Source organism: Narcine bancroftii, chromosome 10 (assembly GCF_036971445.1).
Source record: "Narcine bancroftii isolate sNarBan1 chromosome 10, sNarBan1.hap1, whole genome shotgun sequence".
Classification (NCBI taxonomy): Eukaryota; Metazoa; Chordata; class Chondrichthyes; order Torpediniformes; family Narcinidae; genus Narcine; species Narcine bancroftii.
The window spans coordinates 94,035,165-94,057,427 of NC_091478.1; the positions used below are offsets into that span (position 1 = coordinate 94,035,165).

At 42.4% G+C, this 22,263-nt stretch overlaps 1 protein-coding gene across 2 annotated transcripts in view; it reads right to left on the reverse strand.

Annotated features, from left to right (window-relative positions):
• Positions 1 to 2,716: 2,716 nt before the first annotated feature.
• The window catches only part of acsf3 (acyl-CoA synthetase family member 3), a 47,839-nt gene continuing 28,292 nt past the window's right edge, over positions 2,717 to 22,263 (reverse strand). For both annotated transcript variants that reach the window (XM_069901950.1, XM_069901951.1), the window contains exons 5-10: positions 19,730 to 19,875; positions 15,630 to 15,742; positions 12,792 to 12,918; positions 4,964 to 5,098; positions 3,615 to 3,726; positions 2,717 to 3,037 (exon numbers count right to left, since the gene is read on the reverse strand). In XM_069901950.1, coding sequence (XP_069758051.1) covers positions 2,899 to 3,037; positions 3,615 to 3,726; positions 4,964 to 5,098; positions 12,792 to 12,918; positions 15,630 to 15,742; positions 19,730 to 19,875 — 772 coding nt within the window. In that variant the 3' untranslated portion in view covers positions 2,717 to 2,898. The remainder of the gene's footprint in view (positions 3,038 to 3,614; positions 3,727 to 4,963; positions 5,099 to 12,791; positions 12,919 to 15,629; positions 15,743 to 19,729; positions 19,876 to 22,263) is intronic.

Here is a 22,263-nt window from a genome sequence, read left to right on the forward strand (position 1 = left end):
CTGGCTTTAATCTGCCAATAGTCACCGACCCGGCTCCTGTGATCTGCTCATTTTAAAACAGCTGAAAACAATGCAAAGCTCTCAACGATCACCTTTAAATCAGTGTTACTCCTTCCTGGCAGGTCTGAGTATATTGCTGTTCCTGTGGGCAGCTGGATTTGAGCTGATGGAGTTGTCTATTGGCAGCTGCCTCTCAATGATGTGAAGACTGAATCTTTAGACAGAATCCACACTGTCATTCATGAACAGTTGGTGAGCCACTGGGATGGGGCTACTGTGAGGGACCTTGGTGATGGCAGACAGCTGGGAGACTTCTAGTTGGGCTCATCTCTTGAGTTGAAGACTGAGTACTTGTCTTCATTGGACAGGACATTGAGTATAAAAGGTGAGAAGCCATGTTGCAGCTGTATAACACTGGGCGATGTTGCAGTAACATGCATGTGGAGGTTCTGGAGGGGATACAGAAGAGGTTTACCATGATGTTGCCTGGTTCAGAGGGTATGAGTTATGGGGGAGAGGTAAGACAAACTTGGGATGTTTTCTCTGGAGTGCCAGAGAAGAGAGCTGATAGAGATAAATAAAATCATGAGGCATTGATTTTGGACAGAATCTTTTCCCCGGGGTAAAAATGTCACACGCTAGAGGTCATGCATTTAAGGGGAAGTATTTTGCAGAGAGAATAGTTGGTGCCTAGGGAGAACTGCCAGGAGTAGTGGCAGAAGCAGATATCATCATGGTGTTTAAGACTCTTCGAGATAGACACATGACGATGAAGGGGATGGAGGGATATGGAATGTGTGCAGTCAGATTTGATGTTTAAATTGGCCACATAGTCAGTATGGACACATGGGCTACAGTTATGATCACAGGACTTCCACATCCAGGAGATGGCTGGAGCAGACTGGTGAAGTACAGCAGCAGACATGATAAGGATGGGGCTTTTCTCTTGGTTCAGCCTGCGCCTCAGTGGGACAGATGCAAGCTAGTGCCAGAGTTCGAAGGTCCTGTCGGGAACTTCCCAGTGGCCACTGGGACAGTCTGTTTTCAGCCACCTTCATTTTTCAGCCATTAATTGAATCACTGATGGATGTGCTTCTGGAGAGAACGTTCCAGGTGCTCTATTCTCAGTGCGGTTGCAATCGATAATCAATATGGTTTGATGTGGTTCTTGTCCTGAGTTCTGGATCAAGCAGCTCAAACCCTGCTTGGATTTGGTGGGATTCCTGGACTCCTCAGGGAAACTGATCTCACCTATTTCTGGTGAAGACTGGTGGTACAGATGACATGTGATCATCTTGGCAGAAATTCCATTCACAAGGCAAACAACCACCTTCTGGAATGACTCTCGATAAATGATCCTGACCCGAAACACTCTCTCTCCATGAATGCTGCCTGACCTGCTGAGTCCCTCCAGCATCTTCAGTTTTTGTGATTCTCCACTCACAGGCTGCTGGGCTGAGAACAGGACCACCCCCCCAAAGTGGCGTGGATCTGGCATTTCAGATTCATGGCTTCCCGACTGCTCTAGAGAAACTGGGCAGAGCTACCTCCTTGACTACTGCACATGTCCTGGTGTAGGTGGCCCAATGAGCTGTGGAAGTTCCAGGATTTAGACCCAGTGACAGATACATTTCCAGTCAAGATGATGTGTGATTTGGAGAGCACCCCACAGGTTGCAGAGAAATGTAATTATAGACATTATGACATCAACTATCCAAACATAGACAGAGGTAGCAAAGATCCTAGGAGCAAGGGTGGGAGGTGCAACTGAAGAGTATTCAGGAGAGGTTTGGCCCAGTGAGGATAAACAGGCAAGATTCACTGGGGGAATATCTAAAGACAAAGTGGTCTGTTTTCATGAAAGTACCTGTTCGGCTGCAGCAAGTATATCTGTGGATTTTTGCAATGTGCATGACAAACTTATTCTTATCATCAGGTGATTATGGGGTCAAGATAGCAATGGAAAAGGATGAACACCATGCCATGGTAAAAGGAGTCAACTGGTGCAAGGCTGTTGGAAGATCACTTTAAAGTAATCAGAACTGAAGCCAAGAAAATACAGAGGAAATATAATCTTTGTGACATTTTCCTGAAACATGAAAGCAGATTTTCCCTGTGATCAGTCTAATCTAATGTATGTAGAGAGAGAGAGTGTGTGTGTGAGAAAGATGTAGGTTAAGAAGAAATGGGAAGAGTGGAATCAGATGGGTGGAGGGGGGGGTTACCTAAAATTTTTTAAATCCATGTTAATGTCATTGGATTTAAGGCTGTCCACAAAGAATACAATGTGTTATTCCAAGGTTTACGCTTAGCTTCGCCCCAATAATGGATGAGGTCACATCACTGCAGAGATGGTTGGGGGAGTTGAAATTGTTGGCTACAGGGAGCTGACATTTAGACTCACATACAGAGCATGGGTGTCCAGTGGAGCTCAGTGGGAGAAGATCCCAGAAATGAATAATAGCATCCCAGGGATATGGAAGAATAGAGGTCTCACACTTAAACACAAAGAGCTGGCCCGTTGGCAGCTGGAATTAGGTGCTGTGACCAACACAGGCAGAATGAGCTGAATGCAATGTAAATTTGTTATGATTTCATGATTAAAAATAACAAAAGGCTGAGAAACAGCAAAAACTGATGAAAGATCAGTGTCATGACACAAAAAAAGTCTGTAGATGCTGGACTTGAGCCCAGGTATCACAATGGTTCCTGGAGATTCATCAGACAGCTCTTTACTGACAAACATTTGATCCGGATCCTCAGATACAATCATCCCAATGTTCCCTCAGATTAGGGAACGCTGCATCCAATGGGCAGATACAATCAGTTTCCCCATCATCTGAGCCTTATCCTGTGTGTCCATGGATCCATCGGGAACACAGCAATAGTCCAGAACTCTCAGATGGACCTACTGTCTGCTGGATGGGGAAAGAATCGCTTCAGCAGATCTCTCTTGTTTATTTTTCCCATGTGGTTGCGAGGAAGCTGCTCCATGAGGATGAGCTCTGATGGGAAACAGTAGGTGGCCATGTGAACTCTGGAACAAAGAGACAATCTGTTAACCAGAACCACAACAGGCACTGTGTAACACAGGCCTAGTTCTTCAAAGCACAGACCCTTGGTAACACAAGCTCTGGACTGCACCACACAGGCGCTGCAAATTACAGGCCCAGCTCTTCAAAGCATGGATCCTGGGTAACACAGGCTCTGGTTAACACCACACAGATTCTGCGTAACACAGTCCCAGCTCATCAAAGTACAGATCCTGGGTAACACAGGCTCAGGTCTATATCTAACAGGCTCTGTGTTACAAAGAACTTGCGCAACACAGGTTCTGGTCTATACCAAAAGGGTCCTGGCTCCAAAAGATGTCCAATCGAAGAACAGTACATTCTAAACAGTGCCTTCCCACACAGATCCTGTTACAGAACACCCCTCCCCCCCAACTGAACTTTCTTGCTCTGGTTATTAAGCGATTTTGAGGAATTGTCCCTTTACTCTGACTGCCAGAGGACTGGGAGCTTGTCTCTGCTGGAGGTGACATAAGCCACCTGTGGCACAGCCTCTCTCATGTTCTTAAAGGAAGCCTCATAACCACTAACCCCTGGCCTTACCGAGCCCATTCTCTTAACTCTTTCAGGGAGAGTGAACAGCCTTCGTGTAATTGGACAACAGCCACCACCTTCTGTCCCCACGTCACGTCAGAGGCACCAATAACCGCAACATCTGCAAAGAAGAACAGTGTAAGTACGTAGCCACCAAGTATCTTGCTATAGTACCCCATTAACCATCACTAAGTCAGTGCCACAGATACACAAAATTTAAGGCAAATATCCTGTTGTCAATAACTGGTACATGTTACCGAAATGGTGGCCATGATTCTAACGAGGATGCTACTTGTCAGGGTGAGGTGAAGTGAGAATGTATGTTTAGGGCAGTGGATTCAGGATTAAGGGCTTCAGTGTTTGGGCTGGAATGGTTGGCGTATTTTTTAATGAACATGGGCCCACAGTGGGGCAATCTAGGTTACAGATCTCACCCTGATGGAATTTCTAATCACAACCCAAATACTTGAGATCTGGAGTTAAATTTGCAAGTTTAAAAAAAAAGGAAATAAATGAACACTTATTTTTGCCATGTTTCTGGATGCAGACGCAGATAACGTGGTTTCAAGCTACAGAAATGGCGATGGGGTCTGTTTTGCAGGAATGCAACCATCTTCCCCCTCCCAGTTATGTGGGGGTTCCTGGTATACATTTTGGGTCCTTGCATCCTATCGCTGAGCACCTCTCAGACTGGTGGTGATGAGTTAGCTTGTGGAACCACTGCACTCCTCTGGTGAAGGTGCTTCAGTAGTGCTGCTGGAGTGAAGAATAGGATCTACAGCCAGTGTTGGACCAGCATGTGTGCACCTTGAGGGGAACCTACAGCAGCTGGGGTTTCTCCGGCGCTTGCTGGCTCACTTTTTGGCCGAGAAGATGATCTCAGAGAAACTGAGCATTTTATAGATGGTACAATACGGTGGGGGAGGGGGGAGGGTCATGAATGCATATGGTGGTGGATGGGCTGTTTTGCCTGGTCAAAGTTGAGCAGCTGTCATCCTACTCTTTCCTCTCACTCCTATTTCGCTGTGTAGATGGTAGAGAGGGTGAGTCACTAGCTTTGGGATACCCAACCTCAGATCTGTTTGGTGTTCATGTAGCTAGTCCAGTTCGGTGTCAATAGACACCCAGAATATTGATGGTAGGGTCTGAGTGATGTAATACCAATGGTAGGTCTTTGAACCCACTCGTGTTGAAAATGTTAAGGTTAGAATTAATTGTTAGATTTTTCAGTTCAGAGCTAACAGTTAGTTTTTGGGGTTAGAAATAGGATACCTCGTTGTTCAGGGTTATAGCTTTATTTCAGGGATATATATTTCTAAATACAATACTCAACATCGTATTACTCAAAGAATTCTAACCTGCAATATCAGGATGAGCCAGGAGATGGCGTTCAATGTCCAGTGCACTGATCTTGTATCCTCCAGACTTGATGATATCCACAGAAGTGCGACCCAGGATCCAGTAAACACCGTCTCTGTAATACGCTGTGTCTCCTGCAACACAAACACAACCCCAAAATTATGGCAGTGTCTTCAGCCCTGAACATTGCAGATGATCAGCACAATTACTCAGCAGCCCAACCAGCCCAAGGGCATGGTCTGTTCAAAACACACCCCATGAGCTAAATCCTTTGATCAGATGTTCAGAGGAACCCAGAGAGGCTGGGTATCATTGCGAGTGTCCTGTTAGTACCCTGTCTAGCTGAAAACAGATCGGAGTTGCCACATTACCACAGTAGACTCATCAAATGCTTGCTTCATCTGAAGAAAATAAGTGAGTGAACAGCAATTTTTGGGCCGATATCCTCCAAGAGCTCAGCTCACCATGATGCACAGAGTTTATTACACCAGGTTGCCAATAGATCACTTGGAAAAGATACAAGAAAACAAGCATGATTGACCTCAGACAGGGTGCTGACCATGAAAATCACTGGCACGTTGAGCAGTGTGGAATTGGGGGCTGGGTTCGACAGAACAATGAGAAAGTCTGGTGAGAGTTGGTAACAGTGAGTTTACTGTCCAGCAAGATAATTTGTGAGGACTTACAAATATTTCCTCACAGCCTTATTCAGGTCTGAAAATTCAGGGGAATAGATTGTATCCTAAAGTTATCATTCTAGAGTCCAGAGATGTACAGCATACAATGGGCAATTCTGCCCAATTTATTCATGCTGACCAAGGATGTTGTCCTCAGTCAAGGTGTGGAGTATGGGAGCAGGAACCACCTGTTAGATATTGAGAATGCACTTGGAGTATTGTCAGCCATTCTGGTCACTCAGGTTATAGGAAGGAAGTTATTAAGCTGGAGGATGCAGAAAAGATTCACAAGAATGTTACTGGAACTTGTGTCACTAGAAGAGATTGGATAGGCTAGGATTTTCTTTCCCTGGTGTGTAGGACACTGAGGTAGCCCTAAGGAGATCCCCGAGATCCTTCACGTGTATTTGTCATATGGTGAGCTGGCCAACTGGATACAAAATTAGCTTAAACAGAAGGTGCTGGTGGAGGTTGTTATTCAGACAGGAGGATATCAATAAGATTACACCCTGTGATGTGCTGGATTTATTGTTGTTTGTCTGTGATATTAATGACTTGGAAAACAATGCAGTAGGCATTTTTGAGACTAAAATTGGTGGTATAGTGGACAGTGCAAAAGATGGATGATATCTGAGATAGGGGCAAGGCAGGTAAGATTAGGAAACTCTGGGTGACCAGAAATGTTGGCATTCTCGTTAAGGAATGAAGGAGGCCATATGTCAGTTATTGATAGTTGGATTCAAGCAAAATTCAAGCAAAAAAGTAGGAAATTGAGCTAAGGAATGGCAGACGTGTAAGGTGTTGCATTTTGGAAAGACTTTGTGGTGTGGATTGTGGAAGGTCATGTGGCCTCTACCTCTGAAACTTGGTGGGAATGTAGATTGTAGAGGGTCATGAACTGTAGAATGAACTGCCAGAAGAAGTGGTAGAAGTGAGAACATTGAAAAAACATTTCCTCTGGTTAATAATTTTGTATGATTCACTTTTAGTGAATTAATGACAAGTTACATAGAAGCAAAACTGTTCTCTAAAGATTAATATTCCTGAAACAAGACTAAAAATCAAAACAAAAGATGAAGACAGATCCGTAAATGTATGGCCAATCCTATAGGCAATCCTTCCTACTCAGTTCAAACTTTACCTTAAACACGGCTAAGGGAAATAGAGAGCAGAATAGATGAGGCCTGTGGCAGCATTGATCAATTGATCAGCTGTGATCTCGTGGAATGGTGGAGTTGAGTGGTCCGATATCCTTGTGCTCTTGTTCCTAGGGTGAGGTTTTCTGGGAATTTATTTTACTGCCAACACTGCTCATTCCAAGCTGTTCTTCCTTGATTCTACCACACCAACTTGACATAGAACAAACTGACCAAAAACTGGGAGCCAAGGCTAAATTTGAAGTGATTCAAGATTAATACAAATACCTGAGAATTAGAGTGTGGCAATAGAAAGATGCAAACTGCAGCAGCTGGAAATCTGAAATAGGAGCAGAGAATGCTGGAAATAGGCAGTAGGTTAGGCAGAGCCTGTGGGAAAAGAAACCGAGTTAATGCTTCAGGAGAAAGGGCTGACTGTGCTTCTCTTCTCACAGAAATGGCCTGATCTGCTGAGTATTTCCATCATGTTCTGTTATGATCCAAACACAAGCCTACCTTTTTCAATTCCAAATACTGAAAGAATGTGCTGCATTACTGAACAGCCTCAGTTTGTATTTCCAGATGGTCTCCGATCAGTGGGAGGGAATATTAACATAAATTGGACATCAACTCCCAGAAGAGAAAGGCCAGTTTGCAATCAATTACTCTGCCATGCAGAGAGACTCTCATTTCATTCTGGGCTGGATTGCCAGAAATCCCAGAGGTAAACGTGTATTTGTGTTCTCACATCTAGCAGTGAGTCTCCATGTGAATAAGTCATGTTTATTTGACTGTTAACTGCAGGCATGCAATTCCACAGGAGTCAGTCTGAGGGAACTGCAGATGTGGGTTTAACTACATGGCTCATTACTGAGTTTTTAAGAGTTCCCTCTCTAATGGCCTGTGACAAAGGGCTGTCATTCCTTAGCTCTTCCTCCTGAGAGATAATTAAACACAACCCCTGCCTGCACAATATTAAAAACCATTTGCTTCTTCAAGCCCTGAACTACTCTCAATAATTATCATGCACAATGCTGCATATCGTTTCAACCAAATCAAAAATTACTCACAAGATGTGAATTCTCTTTTAAATCACCTTAACTTCCCACATGTCATTTCTGCCCTAATCTAGAACACTACAACACAAAAACAAGCTCTTCAGCCCCTCTAATCCATTCCAATCCTTCTGCCTGGTCCCATATCCAACCATACCTCTCTCATCCATGTACCTGATCAAATTTTTCTTGAATGTCAGAATTGAGCCGCCTCCATTTAGATTTCAGATTTATTGTCAGAGTACATACATGACCCTGAGAACCAATTCATCTGGCAGCTTGTTTTACACACCTACCACTCTCTGCACTAAGTTCCCTTTAAACTTATAACTCATGTCCTCTATTTATCTCTTCTAATCTCAGAGGAAAAGGTCTGCTTGTATTTACACTATCTATACCCATCATAATATTGTATGCCTCTATCAAATCCCCCCCCCCATCTCATTCTTTTACATTCTCGGGAATAAAGTCTTAACCTGTTTAACCTTTCTGTATACCTTAGTTCTTTTAAATCTTTACATCTTTGTTAATCTTCTGCACCCTTTCAATCTTATTGATATCCTTCCTGTAGTTAGATAACCAAAACTGCATACAATACTCCAAATTGACCTCACCAGTGTCTTCATAGCATCCCAACTCCTTTTCTCAATACTTTGATTTATGAAGGCCAATGTTTCAAAAGCTCTCTTTACAACACTATCTCCCTGTGATGCCACTTTCAGGAATTATCTATCTGTATTTCCCAGATCCCTCTGCTCCACCACATTCCTCACTATCCTACTATTTAGTTTTTCCTTCCCAAGTGACCAGAGACCTCTTGTAGAATCAACCTACCCATGTTGATGTGACAATCTCACAGCTCCCCTCTTCTTCCCTCACAGCTCACCTCTTCTTTGCAACCTCCTAACCCTCAGACTTTCCCATTTCCCCCCTCTGACCTCCCCTTCCTTCCTTCTTTTTAAATTTAGACATATAGCATGGTAACAGGCCATTTTGGCCCACGAGTCCATGCTGCCGAATTTACACCCAATTAATCTACACCCCAGTATGTTTTGAATGGAGGAGGGAAACTGAAGCCCCTGGGGAAAACACACGCAGATAGCTGCATGCTCTGGATCTTTTCATTTCCAATTGTCACCAAGACATCAACTGTCTCAACTTCACCACTCTCCTCTCTTATTATAATCTTATTTCCTCCAAACGCTCTGCCATCACTCTCTCCATAACAATCCCAACCTTTTCATTGAATCTGCAGATAAGGGGGGTGTTGTTGTAGTCTGGAGCACTGACCTCCACCCCCTCAATCTCTATTCACCTAGTTGTCCCTCCTCCCCTGGCTTGCTGCTGTGCCTCCCTCCCTTCTCCACCTATTACCTCCTGCATTTGTGATTGAGCCTCCCCCCTTACCCCTTTATTCGACACTTGCCGACATTTTTCCATACCTTCAGGCTCAAGCCTGAAACATTGGTTATGTATCTTTATATTTGCTATATAAAGGACACTATTTGACCTGCTGAGTTTCTCCAACATTGTGTTTTTACTTTGATGTTACAATTCCTTTAAAGGGCATTTGTTAAGAATGGGGTGGTGAGGGGGGAAAGAAAGGGACAGCTTTCTGTGAATGAAATAGTTGAAACAATATGTACTGTCTTGCCCCATAAAACTGAAACACAGCACTTCTGCCTTTGGATCAATTGAACAGAAACTAATCTGTTCAGGGATAAACAGAGAATCATATTCATAAGAAATGCAGGTATCTCTGAATTTATCGTCCGAGAAAGGGTCCTGGTGAAAGCCTAACCTTCCATTGCTGAAGTCCAGGTGACATAGCTACTTGAATGAAGAGAGATGGGTCGAATGCCCTAAGAGATCACAGAGGCAGGGAGGCCAAGGCTATATAGACCAGGCAGGATTTTAAAACAAGTGAGAATTTGCACTACAGATGTTACTGTTTTAAGTATCAAAAAGCATCGTAACATCGGTGTGATGAAGACATCGGTGGAAACCATCAGGTGCTTAATACACATGGAAATGATGCTGTTTTCCAAGGATTTGATTAAAGGGCCTGTCTCTGTGCTGTATGACTACAATATTGTTAAAGGGGCCGCACATTGAACAGATAAAGGACCAAAAGTGAGCCTTCGGGATACAAGCAGTAATGGTGTAGGAACCAAGATAACCCCTGCAAAAAAGAAAGCATCCTGCTCCAAATCAATTCTTGCCCACAATTATGGAAATTTGTAACAATTAAAACACTGCAAGGCACAGAATCCTGGCTCCCTTTATTGCCTAACCCTATCACTCATTCCCTGCTTTTACTTCTGATGAGAGAGTGGACAACTTCAAACTTAGATCACAGGAGCCACGGTGAGTGTACAGAGAGCTCCGAGAGAGGCGTGCCATGAGATGTGAGTGCACTGTGACCCCAACACAGGCTTTTCTCCTTGTACGAGCAATAAACAATAACTCAGCTAGTTTGAAGAAGGACACATTCCCTCTGGAGCCTTTGTGGAAATTGTTACAGAAATCAGGTGCTGCCTTTATGTTGGTATATGTATTAAGCAAATGTATGGTAAGTGGGGGGGTGTGGAAGGGAGGCAAAAGGGAGAGAGAGTACAGAAGGTAGTGAATACAGCTCAGAACATAATGACAACTTCTCTCCCTTCCATGGAATCCATATAATTGCCCACTGCCAAGGTAAGGCCACCAACATACTGAAAGACTCATCACACCCTGGGGACACTCTCTTATTCCTCCTCCCATCAGGGAGAAGGCTCAAGAGTGTGAAAGGACAGGCTTAAAGACAGTTTCCTTCCTGAAGCCATCAGGCTCCTGAATGAACCCCACCAAAGTGCTCTCTTGCTGCCCTTGTTTGGTGCTAATTGAGGTAAAATACAAAAGCCTGCAGACACCGTAATTGAAGTAAAAAGACAAAGTTGGTGAAACTCAGCAGGTCGAATGGTGTACTTTATACAGCAAAGATAAAGATACATAACCAATGTTTCAGGCTTGAGCTTTTCACCAAGGTATGGACAAAATGTGGGCAGGCGCAGAGACAAAATGGTGGGGAAGGGGAGAGAGGAGCACAGTTCAACAGGCAGGAGGTAATAAGGGAGGGAGGGCATAGTAGCAAACAAGGGGAGAGGAGGTGGCTCAGTGAATGGAGAGGGAAAGGGGTAGAGATCTGATGGAGAAGAGAGAGGAAGGGCAGGAATAGGCTAGCAGTAACCAGAGGAATTGACCATGATGCCAACCGTCTGAAAAGTGTTGCTCCTCCAATTTACGGGTGGTCTTGGTTTGACAGTACTCAAGGCCATGGACAGACACATCAGCACTGGAGTGGGATGTGAAATTGAAATGGTTGGCCACTGGGAGATCCCCGTCACTGCTGAGGACAGAGCAAAGGTACTCAGTACAGCAATCTCCCAGTCTGCATCCAAGCCTCTTCGATGTGGAGGAGGCCACAATGCAAGCACCGGATGCAGTAGATGAAATCCACAGAATCACAAGTGAAATGTTGCTTCGCTTGGAAGGACTTTTTATGGCCCTGAATAGCGGTGAGGGAGTGCAGCATTTCCTGTGGGAGCAGGGGAAGATGCCAAGGGGGCAATATTTTGTCTATCCAATACCACCCAAGATAAAGACCACCCGTAAATTGGAGGAGCAACACCCAATTCTCTGTCTTGGCCCTCTCCAGCCGGATGGAATCAATGTCGATTTCTCTGGTTTCTGCTGGCCTACTCCTCGTTCCTCCTCTCTTCTTTCCTCCAGCTCTCCACCCCCTTCCCTCTCCATTCACGGAGCCATCCCTGTTTTGCTGATGTTCCCTCTCTCCCTTATCCACCTATTATCTCCTTCCTGTGGGACTGTGCTCCTCCCTCTGCTCCTTCCCCCCCCCCCCCCACCATTTTGTTTGGGCACCTGCCCACATTCTGCCATACCTCACAGAAAGGCTCAAGCCCGAAACACTGGTTGTATATCTTTGTTTTTGCTACATGAAGTATTTGACCTGCTGAGTTTCTTCAGTATTGCATTTTTTTTTGGTGATAATTGATATTCCTTTTCCTTATAATTCTGCACGTTGTAAATTGTGATCTTAACACAGTTCCGTGAATCCAAGAGATAACATGTTGGTCTGTTCGCAAAAGAACCCTTCTCAGTGTACCAGTTATTTTGTGTCAAATAAAGTTAGGGAAGAGAGGGGAGTTAAAGCTTTTTTTTCTCATTTCACCACCCACACCCCCTCCTCCCACTTTCTTAAGCCTATTAACTTGAACTTTGAACACAAATATCAAGAACATTTCTTCATTTTATTAAACTGGGCCATGCACAGTGATGTAGCCTGAACAATAAAAGTAAGTGCTCGGTGAGGCCAGATCCAGCAATGGCCACTCTCCTTCAGCAGCACTAGGTTTAGCAGCTTAGCCATTATTAAAGCATCTTAATAGGGAACACAAACTGACAAGGTTTTCAAATTCATTTATAGGACTTGAAAAAAGACTACATTTAAAGCCCACCTCTCATGCTCTGTCTGGGTGGTAAATACCTGAGTGATCATAGGATCATCAGAATTTAGACTCAGTGTCAATCAAGGACTGACCACATATATAGTAAGTGACTTGGAAGGAAATTTGTAGGCAACGGTGCTTCACTTGACCTTCTTATAGTACAGGTTTTGAGCTTAATTACCACATACTCCATGCAAAAACATAATTGATATACCCCACAGTGAAACAATGGCAGAGAAAGCACACCCAACATCTCATTTCTCCCCAGTGCTAAACTCCTCCAACTTAAGCAACGTCCTGATAAATCTCCTCTGTGCAATCATGCTCTTCCTACAGTGTGTATACCTGAACTGCATTCAAAACTCCAAGTGATTTGCATAGTTACGTGTTGTGAATAGACTGGGGATCATTCAAATAAAGGACTGAGTTGTAAAGATAACTCTAAACACACCTGTCTTGAACCAGCCATCCAATGTAAATGATTCTGCTGTTTCTTTTGCCTTGTTCCAATATTCTTGAAAAATTGATGGTCCTTTTACGAGCAGCTCTCCATCCTTGCCTTCCAATCCAGGTCTCACCTGTTAACAAAACATTGTGTCTCCTTACAAATGTAAGGGTTCAACACCATGAGCTAGAGAATGTCAGCAGGTGAAGGGAGGCAATATTTTTGTATGCATCATGCGTAACTTAAACCCACTTCTACAAAGGAATCCTGACTAAGTGAAAAGCATGTCCTTGTCCATCGATCAATATTGAGAGTGGCAGGTTTATCATACAAATAGAGATTAAGTAGACCTGGTCTGCATTGTGTAGATTCAGAAAGCTTGAAAGGTGATCACAGATGCATTGGGTTGGGTGTCTAAATTAATGTTTATTTTCTCAAACTGAAGGGTTGGTTACCCAGGAAAATCTTCCATCAGAGAGGGATGAACCTTTCCCATTCTCTCCCAAAAGGATGTGGAGGCTCAGACATTCAGTGAACACTAGGAAGAGATCAAGGGAGCCAGGGGAAATATGGTTAGTATTAGATAACGGTTCTGTGGTGAATAACTAGTTGTAGAATTATTAAAAGGTTGTTACAGACATGAGACTGAACGTCATTCTCCTGCCTTTACATTTACAGAGCACTCTTAAAGACAGTACAAACATAGAAACACAAAAGCTGCAGATGATAGAATCTTGAGTACACAAAGAATTGCTGGAGGGACTCAGCAGGTCACACCATATCCATGGGTAGAAATGGTCAGTCATCTGTTCGAGGCTGAACCCTTTATCAAGACTAAAATAGAATAGATAAAATTACAGATATAAAGTTGGAATGAAGCAAGGGGATGAGCTCAGATGGGGAATAGGGCCAGAAGGAGTGAGAGATGAAGTAGGTAGGGGAGAAACCATGAGAAAAGGGTTGGGAAAAGGAGGGAGAGGGGGTTGAGAGAGAGAGAGAGATATGAGTAAAGAAGGCAAAAAAAAGATGGTGGCATCAGATGGGGGTACCTATACTCTGATACTCATTTATTTCTCTAACTCTTCTTTCTCCCACCCCCTTCTAGTTCATTTCTATCCATGGATGATATCTGACCTGTTGAGTTCCTCCAGCATTTCTGCAGTAGAAATGTCTTGGCACTTCAGGGAAACATTAAACAAAACTTCACACCAGGCCACTTGTAGAACTATAGAAAGTTACAACTACGTTTCCATGCTACGGGATCCAGGTTGTGTTTAAGTGTCTGTTTGAGCCTTGATAAAGTTTCTGACCCAAAATGGTGACTGACCATTACTCTTCATGGATGCTGACTGACCTATTGAGGACCTCCAGTTCCTCTGTGATGTTTCTTTCTGCCTCCAGCCTTTTCTCATGCCCCACCAAGCTCTGGATAAAAGAGTTAACTTCACTCCCCTCTGATCCTGTCTAACAAAGGGAAAAGAGGAAGAGGTGTCTGGTACAGTCTCACAGAATCTAGAGGAAATCAGGTAAGGTGATCTGCTGAATGGAAAGGATTGTGGGGTGGAAGTTAGGAATCAGATTAACTAATCTTATTCTGTTCAAGAGCAGAAAGATAGAGAACAAAAGCACAGGAAATAAATGATGTTCAATGAGCCAGGATAGAATTAACTTCCTCTCCAGTCTCTACACTCAATGATCAACCTTAGCTATTTCCATCACTTCACCTGCCACATCAGTGAGATTCCACCCCCCCCCCCTCCCCTTCTACCATCCCAAAGAAACTCACTGGACCATTCTTTCATCTCAGAAACCACTCTCTCCTGCTGAGAGTGACCAAAGGAAAAGCAATATGGTCCTTTCGACCCCAAGAGCTTTAGGTTCACAGAAACACCACCACCTGCAGGTTCCCTCTTAGCCATACACCATCCTGATTTGGAAATATATTGTTGGCTTTCAATGTCATTGAATCTAGATCCTGGAACTAACTCCTAAGCAGCACTGCAGTAGTTGAAGAAAGCAGCTCATCCATCTTCTGATTCATGAATAGAGAACAAATCCTAGGTTTGCCAGTGACACCTACATCCCAAAATATCAATAAATAAAACACCTCTAATGTCCTTATATTCTCAAATAGGTCTCCCTAGGCAAATATTTGCTTTGGATAACTAGATCTCTTGTCCCTATATGAACTTTCTTACCTATAATCTACTATGATAATCATTTCTCTGAATAACAGATGTGTGAAACAATCAAATGTCCTGCCTACCTCATTCACACTGCGCTGTGGTCAATATTTTGGGCTCTGAGTTATGGCATGGAGTGAATTTGAGTCTAGCCTGAAGTGAAGCAGTCATTTCAAATCACTGCTTTCCTAGATATCAGAATTCCATTAAATAGAGATGGGTAACTCCTGATTAGATTAATGTGCTGCTGGAGTATTTACCTTCTTCTTCAGGATAGAATCACTCACTCTGTAAACAGTTCACCCACCACAGGTTCAGAAATACAAACTCTGACTCCACAACAGCTTAGGAACTCATTACATTGGAAAAAAATAAATCAATAACCTTGTCACATCTTGGAAAAGGATATCTGAGATCTGACTTTAAAAGAGCCTATACAATAATCATGCTCCTGTATACATTAACCCTCCCTCTAAATCCTGTACACTACCCCTCCCTGTAAACCTTGTACAGTTCATTTGTCCACACTTTACCTTCACATAAACCCTGTACACAGCTCCTATCCTCATTACATGTTCCTGTCAACCCTGTATGCAGCCCCTTTACGCATGTACCTAGTCTCACAAAGGCCCTCATCCAGCCAGACTCCTATCTTCCTTACCTCTGTCCCTTGACTATCCCCCTCAGCAATGACAGTGTAAGAGGAATGGTTCCTTGTGGAGTTTTCCATTGCAATTCGCACCTCCACCCCAGGAAGTGGGTTTCCAACAGCCCCTAGATTAAAGTAAAAACAGCATACAGTAATACATAGAGAAGCCTCTCTTCAAAGCTGCAATACATTTCCATCAGCTCTTAATAGCCCACTTGAGATACAGCCAGCAGAAAGATACCTGTAAAAATTTATTTCAAGGGCTAAGTGAACATAATCATTATGTTATTAGCCTGGAGTCTAGACACCTGATGGAAAGGGATGACCCTCCTCAAAATGCTAACTGGGGAATTTAAATTAAAATAATGAATACAACTGTGAAAAGTCTCAGAAAATCTAACTGCAATAAGACTAATCATAACATTATTCGGCTCCTCTTGGCTCAAGAGGCTTCGGCGAGCAGAGGCTGAGGAAGAGCTTGCTCCCACAAAGGTACGACTGGTAAGTTTATTGAATAAATGTAAGTGTGGGTAATGGATGCAGTGGTTAGGGCAGTCTAGTGCTCCAGTTGTAGGATGTGGGAAGTCAGGGACGGCACATTTGTTTCGGATGACTATACCTGCAAAAGGTATTCCGTTGCAGCCCCTGAAAAACCGAGTTAAAGACCTAGACCTGAATTAACTGCAGATCTTAAGGGAGGCAGAAGTAGGGAAAGACAGGAGTTTCAGAGAGGCGGTCACCCTTAAAAGTCAGGAGGCAGGTAACTGGGTGACTGTCAGGAGAGGAAAGGGAAAGAGGCAGAAAGAGCCGAGCTCCACTGTAGCTATTCCCCACAAGTATACTATTTTAGATATTGTTGGGGGACGACACCTTACCAGGGACAAATTTTTTTTCCACACTGTGCACCATATCAACCAAAATATGTACAAACATTAAATTTACACAGGAACCTTTCCATCATCTGAACCTTTTTCTTCCCCCTTTCCCTCCCCCCTCCAAAACACATAAATATTCAACATATACAATACAATAAAACCATAAAACAATATTTTCACACAAAGGAAAATAAACAAGAAAAATGCGTCAACTATTTATTACACACAATCTAGTCGTTCTTATCATTTTCATTCTCGGGGATGGAGGTTGTAGGCAAGCTCTCTCTGATATGCTCCATGTATTATTCCCAAATTTGTTCAAACATTATGACTTTATTTTTTAAATTATATGTTATTCATTTCCATGTACCATTGCTGTATTCTCATGCTCTCTTCCATTTTCCAAGTTGACATTATACATTTTTTTGCTATCGCTAAGGCTATCATAATGAATTTTTTTTTTGCACTTTATCCAATTTGAGGCCTAATTCTCTACTTCTTATGTTACTTAAAATAAATATCTCTGGTTTTATTCATATGTTAATTTTTGTAATTTTATTTAGAATCTGATTTAATTCTTCCCAAAACGTATTTACTTTCGTACATGCCCAAGTTGCATGTAATGTTGTTCCCATTTCCTTCTTACAGTGAAAACATCTGATAATGTTGAATCCCATTCTTTTAATTTTTGAGGAGTGATATATACCCTCTGTAACCAATTATACTGTATCATGCGTAACCTTGTGTTTATTGTATTCTTCATAGTTCCAGAACATAACTTTTCCCATACTTCATTTTTTATCTTTATGTTTAGATCCTTTTCCCACTTCTGCTTAGGTTTATAGTTTATTTCATTTTCCTTATCTTGCAGCTATAAATCTTTTAATTATCATTGTGTCTGTAATCATGTATTCAAAGCTGCTTCCTTCAGGTAATCTCAAGCTGTTTCACAATTTATCCTTTAAATAAGCTTTCAATTGATGATATGCAAACATTGTACCATGAGTTATTCCATATTTGTACTTCAACTGTTCAAATGTTAATAAATTATTTCCAAAAAAACAGTTTTCTATTCTTTTGATTCCTTTTCTCTCCCATTCTCCAAAGGAAAGGTTGTCTATTGTAAAAGTGATTAGCTGATTTTGCGTCAATAGTAATTTTGGTATTTGATCATTTGTTTTTTTTCCTTTCTAAGTGGATCTTCTTCCATGTATTAAGTAAATGATGCAGTACTGGTGAGTTTTTATATTGCACCAGCTTTTCATCCCACTCATAAAGTATATGTTCCGGTACCTTTTCCCCTATTTTATCCAGCTCTATCATAGTCCAGTCTGGTTTTTCCCTTGTCTGGTAAAAATCTGATAAATAGCTCAATTGTGCGGCTCTATAATAATTTCTAAAATTTGGAAACTGTAAACCACCTTGATTATACCTCACTGTTAATTTATCTAATGCTACCCTTGGATTCCTCCCTTTCCACAAGAATTTCCTTATTATTTTCTTTAGTTCCTTAAAACATTTTTCTGTTAAGGGAATTAGTAATGTTTGAAATAAGTATTGTATCCTTGGGAACACATTCATTTTAATGCAGTTTACCCTCCCTATCAATGTTAGTGGTAATTCTTTCCATTGTTCTAAGTCTTCCTGCAATTTCTTTGTTAGTGGCTGATAATTTAGTTTGTACAAGTGGCTAAGTTATTATCTAACCTGATCCCTTGGTATCGGATTGCTTGTGTTTGCCATTTAAATGGTGATTCTTTTTTAAATTCTGTATAGTCTGCATTACTCATTGGCATCACTTCACTTTTATTTGCATTGATCTTGTACCCCGATATTCCTTCAATTTCTTATGTAATTCTTTTACTGATACCTCTGGTTCTGTTAGGTATACTATAATGTCATCTGCAAATAAGCTGATTTTATACATCTCCTTTATTTTTATCTCTTATTTTATTTTTTATTCTTATCAGTTCTGCCAAAGGTTCTATTGCTAAGGCGAACAGTGAGGGGGATAGTGGACATCCCTGTCTAGTTGACCTACTTAATTTAAAGTACACACAACATTGAAGACACTCATAACAAAGGTATAAGACGTATATCAAGGGTTTATGGGTTTGTCATGACACGGCAGCCAGTGCTCAGGCTGTTTTCTTTTCTTGACTTTTCCTGGTTGGGAAAGTCCAATCCCAAGTCTGCAAGACCCCCCGCCCACCAACTGAGGGATAGATAGGGAAGGTAGGTTGGCGAGGAATGATGGTCCACACTATAATCGTGCTCCTATGAAATTAAGTACGGCTGCCAAATTTCTTTAAAAGTGTCATACTTTTTTCTTAAGTTGTAAATAATTTTCTCCAGGGGAACACAACTTTGCATTTCCTTGTTCCAATGCGCAATGCTCAGGCAGGAGTCAGATTTCCAGGTAACCGCTATGCACTTACTGGCCAATGTGATCATTACAAATTGGATTTGAAATCTGGACAGATTCATTGTTAGTCTTACGTCCATTATGTTTCCCAACAGGACAACTCTGGGTGCTGTGGGAATTCTTTACCCATAATATTTTATAGGACTTGGCCAAGTTCCACTCAGAAGGGTCTCACTTTGGTACATCTCCAGGTTGCATGCACAAAGGTTCCTGTCTCAATGCATTGGTTTGACAATTCTGGTTTAGATCTGTTCAATTTGTGCGGCATCAGGTACAACCTTCAAGTGCTCTTCTGTACTAATCCTGGTTGCCAGTACTTGTCCATTGCCATCGATTCCTTACGGATTCAGGTGCTTCATTCCCTTCAAGCAGTTCTTCTTAGACTCAAACCATCTTAAGAGTGAAATAATTATTTTTTCAGATCCCCACTAACCTTTTGTCACTTACCCTAAACTCAAGTCCTTTAGACATCTGCCACGGAAAAAAAATTCTTACCATCAATCCTTTCTACACGCCTCATAATTTGATGTACCTCAGTAGGTCCCTACCTTGGTCTTCTCTGCTCCAAGGGAAAAAAAACAATCTATCTAGTCTCCTCAACCTTCCTAGGCAACCTTCTGGTGAATCTTCTCTGCATCCTCTCCAATGTCCTTCCTATATTGTGGTAACCTCCTAGTGTTTTAATCCACTATCTGGAATTCTCCATCAAACCCTAGATTAGATTATGATGGTGTTAAAATTGAAGACAATCACTGGGAAAAGCTCTCAACTCTTCCCACAACACAAGTTTTTAATGAATATTCTGAGCTTACCCGGCACACGGAGCCCATGAACTGGGTTGGACAGAGCCATTCCTATCTCTGTCATCCCATACCGCTCCAATAATGTATGACCACTTATTTCTTTCCATTTCTCCAAGATAGGCTGAGAAAGAGCAGCAGATCCGGACACCATTAATCTAAAATAAATAAAGTGATAGCTCACTACTAGTATTAGGCAAAATTCAGTCTGAAAGGGCAGAAACATGGATTGACCTTTTTGCTTTTCAGATGAGAAGGAGATAGAACAAAACTGCCAAGTCAGAAACAGTCCCTTCAGTTCAAATGTTTGCACTGAACACAAGGCCCGGTAAAAGTAAAATTGCTTCTCCTGATCCCCTGCATATTTATGCATCCATCTAGATTCTAGAAGCTTCTTAAATCCTACTATAGTGTACAATTATCAAAGTTCTGATTTATTGTCAGAGTATATACATGACATCACATACTACCCTGAGGTTATTTTACCTGTGTGCAAGGCAGAATTACCACTTGTTGGTTGTGCAAAAAACTGTACTCAAGAAGATACATACACCTGCAAACAAATAAAGTAAGAAAACTGACTGTGCAATACAGAGAGAGAAAAAAAAATCAATAAAGTATAAAGTAAGAGTCCTTAAATGAGTCTCTGATTTAGTTTGTTGTTGAGGGGGAGGAGCTGTTCCTGAGCCTGGTGGTGGAAGTCTTGTGACACCTATACTTTCCTGATGGAAGCAGCGAGAACAGAGCAGTGCTAAATTATGTGGATCCTTGATGATTGCTGCTGCTCTCTAACAGCAGTGTACCCTGTAAATGTTTTTGATGGTGGAGAGGGTTTTGTCTGGGTTGTCTTGGGCTGTGTCTACTACCTTTAGCAAAGCTTTCTGCTTAGGGATATTGCTGTCCTCATACCAGATCATGATGCAGCTGGTCAGCACACTTTCCACCACACGTCTGTTGAAATTCGCCGGTTTTTCCGATATCCTACCAAACCTCTACAAATTCCTAAGGAAATAGAAGCGCTGACGTGCTTTCTTCACAATGCCATTAGTGTGTTGGGTCCAGAAAAGATCCTCTGATATAATGACTCCCAAAAACTTAAATTTGCCACCCTCTCCACCACTGATCACTGGATCATACGCCTCTGGATTTTCCTTCCTGGTCAATAATTAGTGGTTCAAGGACCACTGTTATATGCCACTGACATATGCCATGACTTGACAGTTTTTCAGATGAGGTCTTCTGATCTGATACCCTCTGAAATCTCCTCCTTCCTGAAATGTAGTTTCCCCTCTGCCACAGAACAAAAACAGAGTTTCCCTGGGAGCTTACAGTCCACACTTCACAGTCAACATATTCTCTTTCACTACGTCCACCAGCCACATTACTTTTCCACCACAAACCACATCTTCCCCTCTCATCTCTTCCTCCTATCACCATCTAGCTTCTTATGTTTTCCCCTATTTCCACCTCCCACCTGTATTCACCCATCTCTACCAGACAATGCTCACCCTCCCACCATCCTTTTATTAAGGCTTCTGTCCTTTTCTTGCTATTCCTGATGAAGAGTTATGGCCTGAAATATCAACTACCTATTACCTTCCATGGATGCTGCTTGACCTACTAATTTATCCCTCATTTTGTATGTTACTCCAATTTTGCAGTATTTGCATACTTCTTATTTGCCTTGTGTCCTTCTCTCCTCTCATTTCTGGATTTCACAACAAATGGTCACTTTATGTATCCCTGATCCACTCTTCTACAGCACCTTCCCACGCATTCAAAGGTGAGGCAATGTCTGTCCATTCTCCTCTAGTCTTCCTGTGATCCCAACAATCTTTCCAGATGAAACACTAGCACTCTTCCACTCCCTTATGCTGTAATTGGAGCTCACAATGTGACCTCATCTAACTTGAGAAACCAAGCACAGAAATCAAAAGCAACTACATCTCAGTCCACAGGGATAATCCTGGGCTTCCTGCTGCTCATCACTTTAATCCTCAGTCCCGGTCCCATTCCAACTTATCCATCTGAGGCCTTCTATGTCCTGCCTCAACAACTACTGCCCTGTTGCACTCACATCCATTTGCATGAAGTGCTTTGAGAGGCTTGTTATGGGGCACATCAAGCTCTTGCTGCCCCTGTCACTAGACCCCTGCAGTTCACATACAGTCCCAACTGCTCTACAGACGATGCCATCGTCATTGCCCTCCATCTAGCTCTCACCCATCTGGAAAACAAAGACTCATATGTTCGAATGCTGTTTACTGACTTCAGCTCAGCATTCAAACTAATCATACCTGATAAGGAAGTTGAGCCTGCTCCTTCTGCAAATGGATTCTTGACTTCCTGTCGGGAGACCTCAGGCAGTCCAGATTGGTAACAGCATCTCCAAGACCATCATACTGAGTACAAGGGGCCCCCAGGGGTGTGTGCTGAGTTCGTTGCTGTTCACTCTACTGACCCACGACTGTGCCACTAAACACAGCTCAAACCACATCATCAAATTCGCTGACGACACAGATGTGGTGGGTCTGATTAGTAAGAAT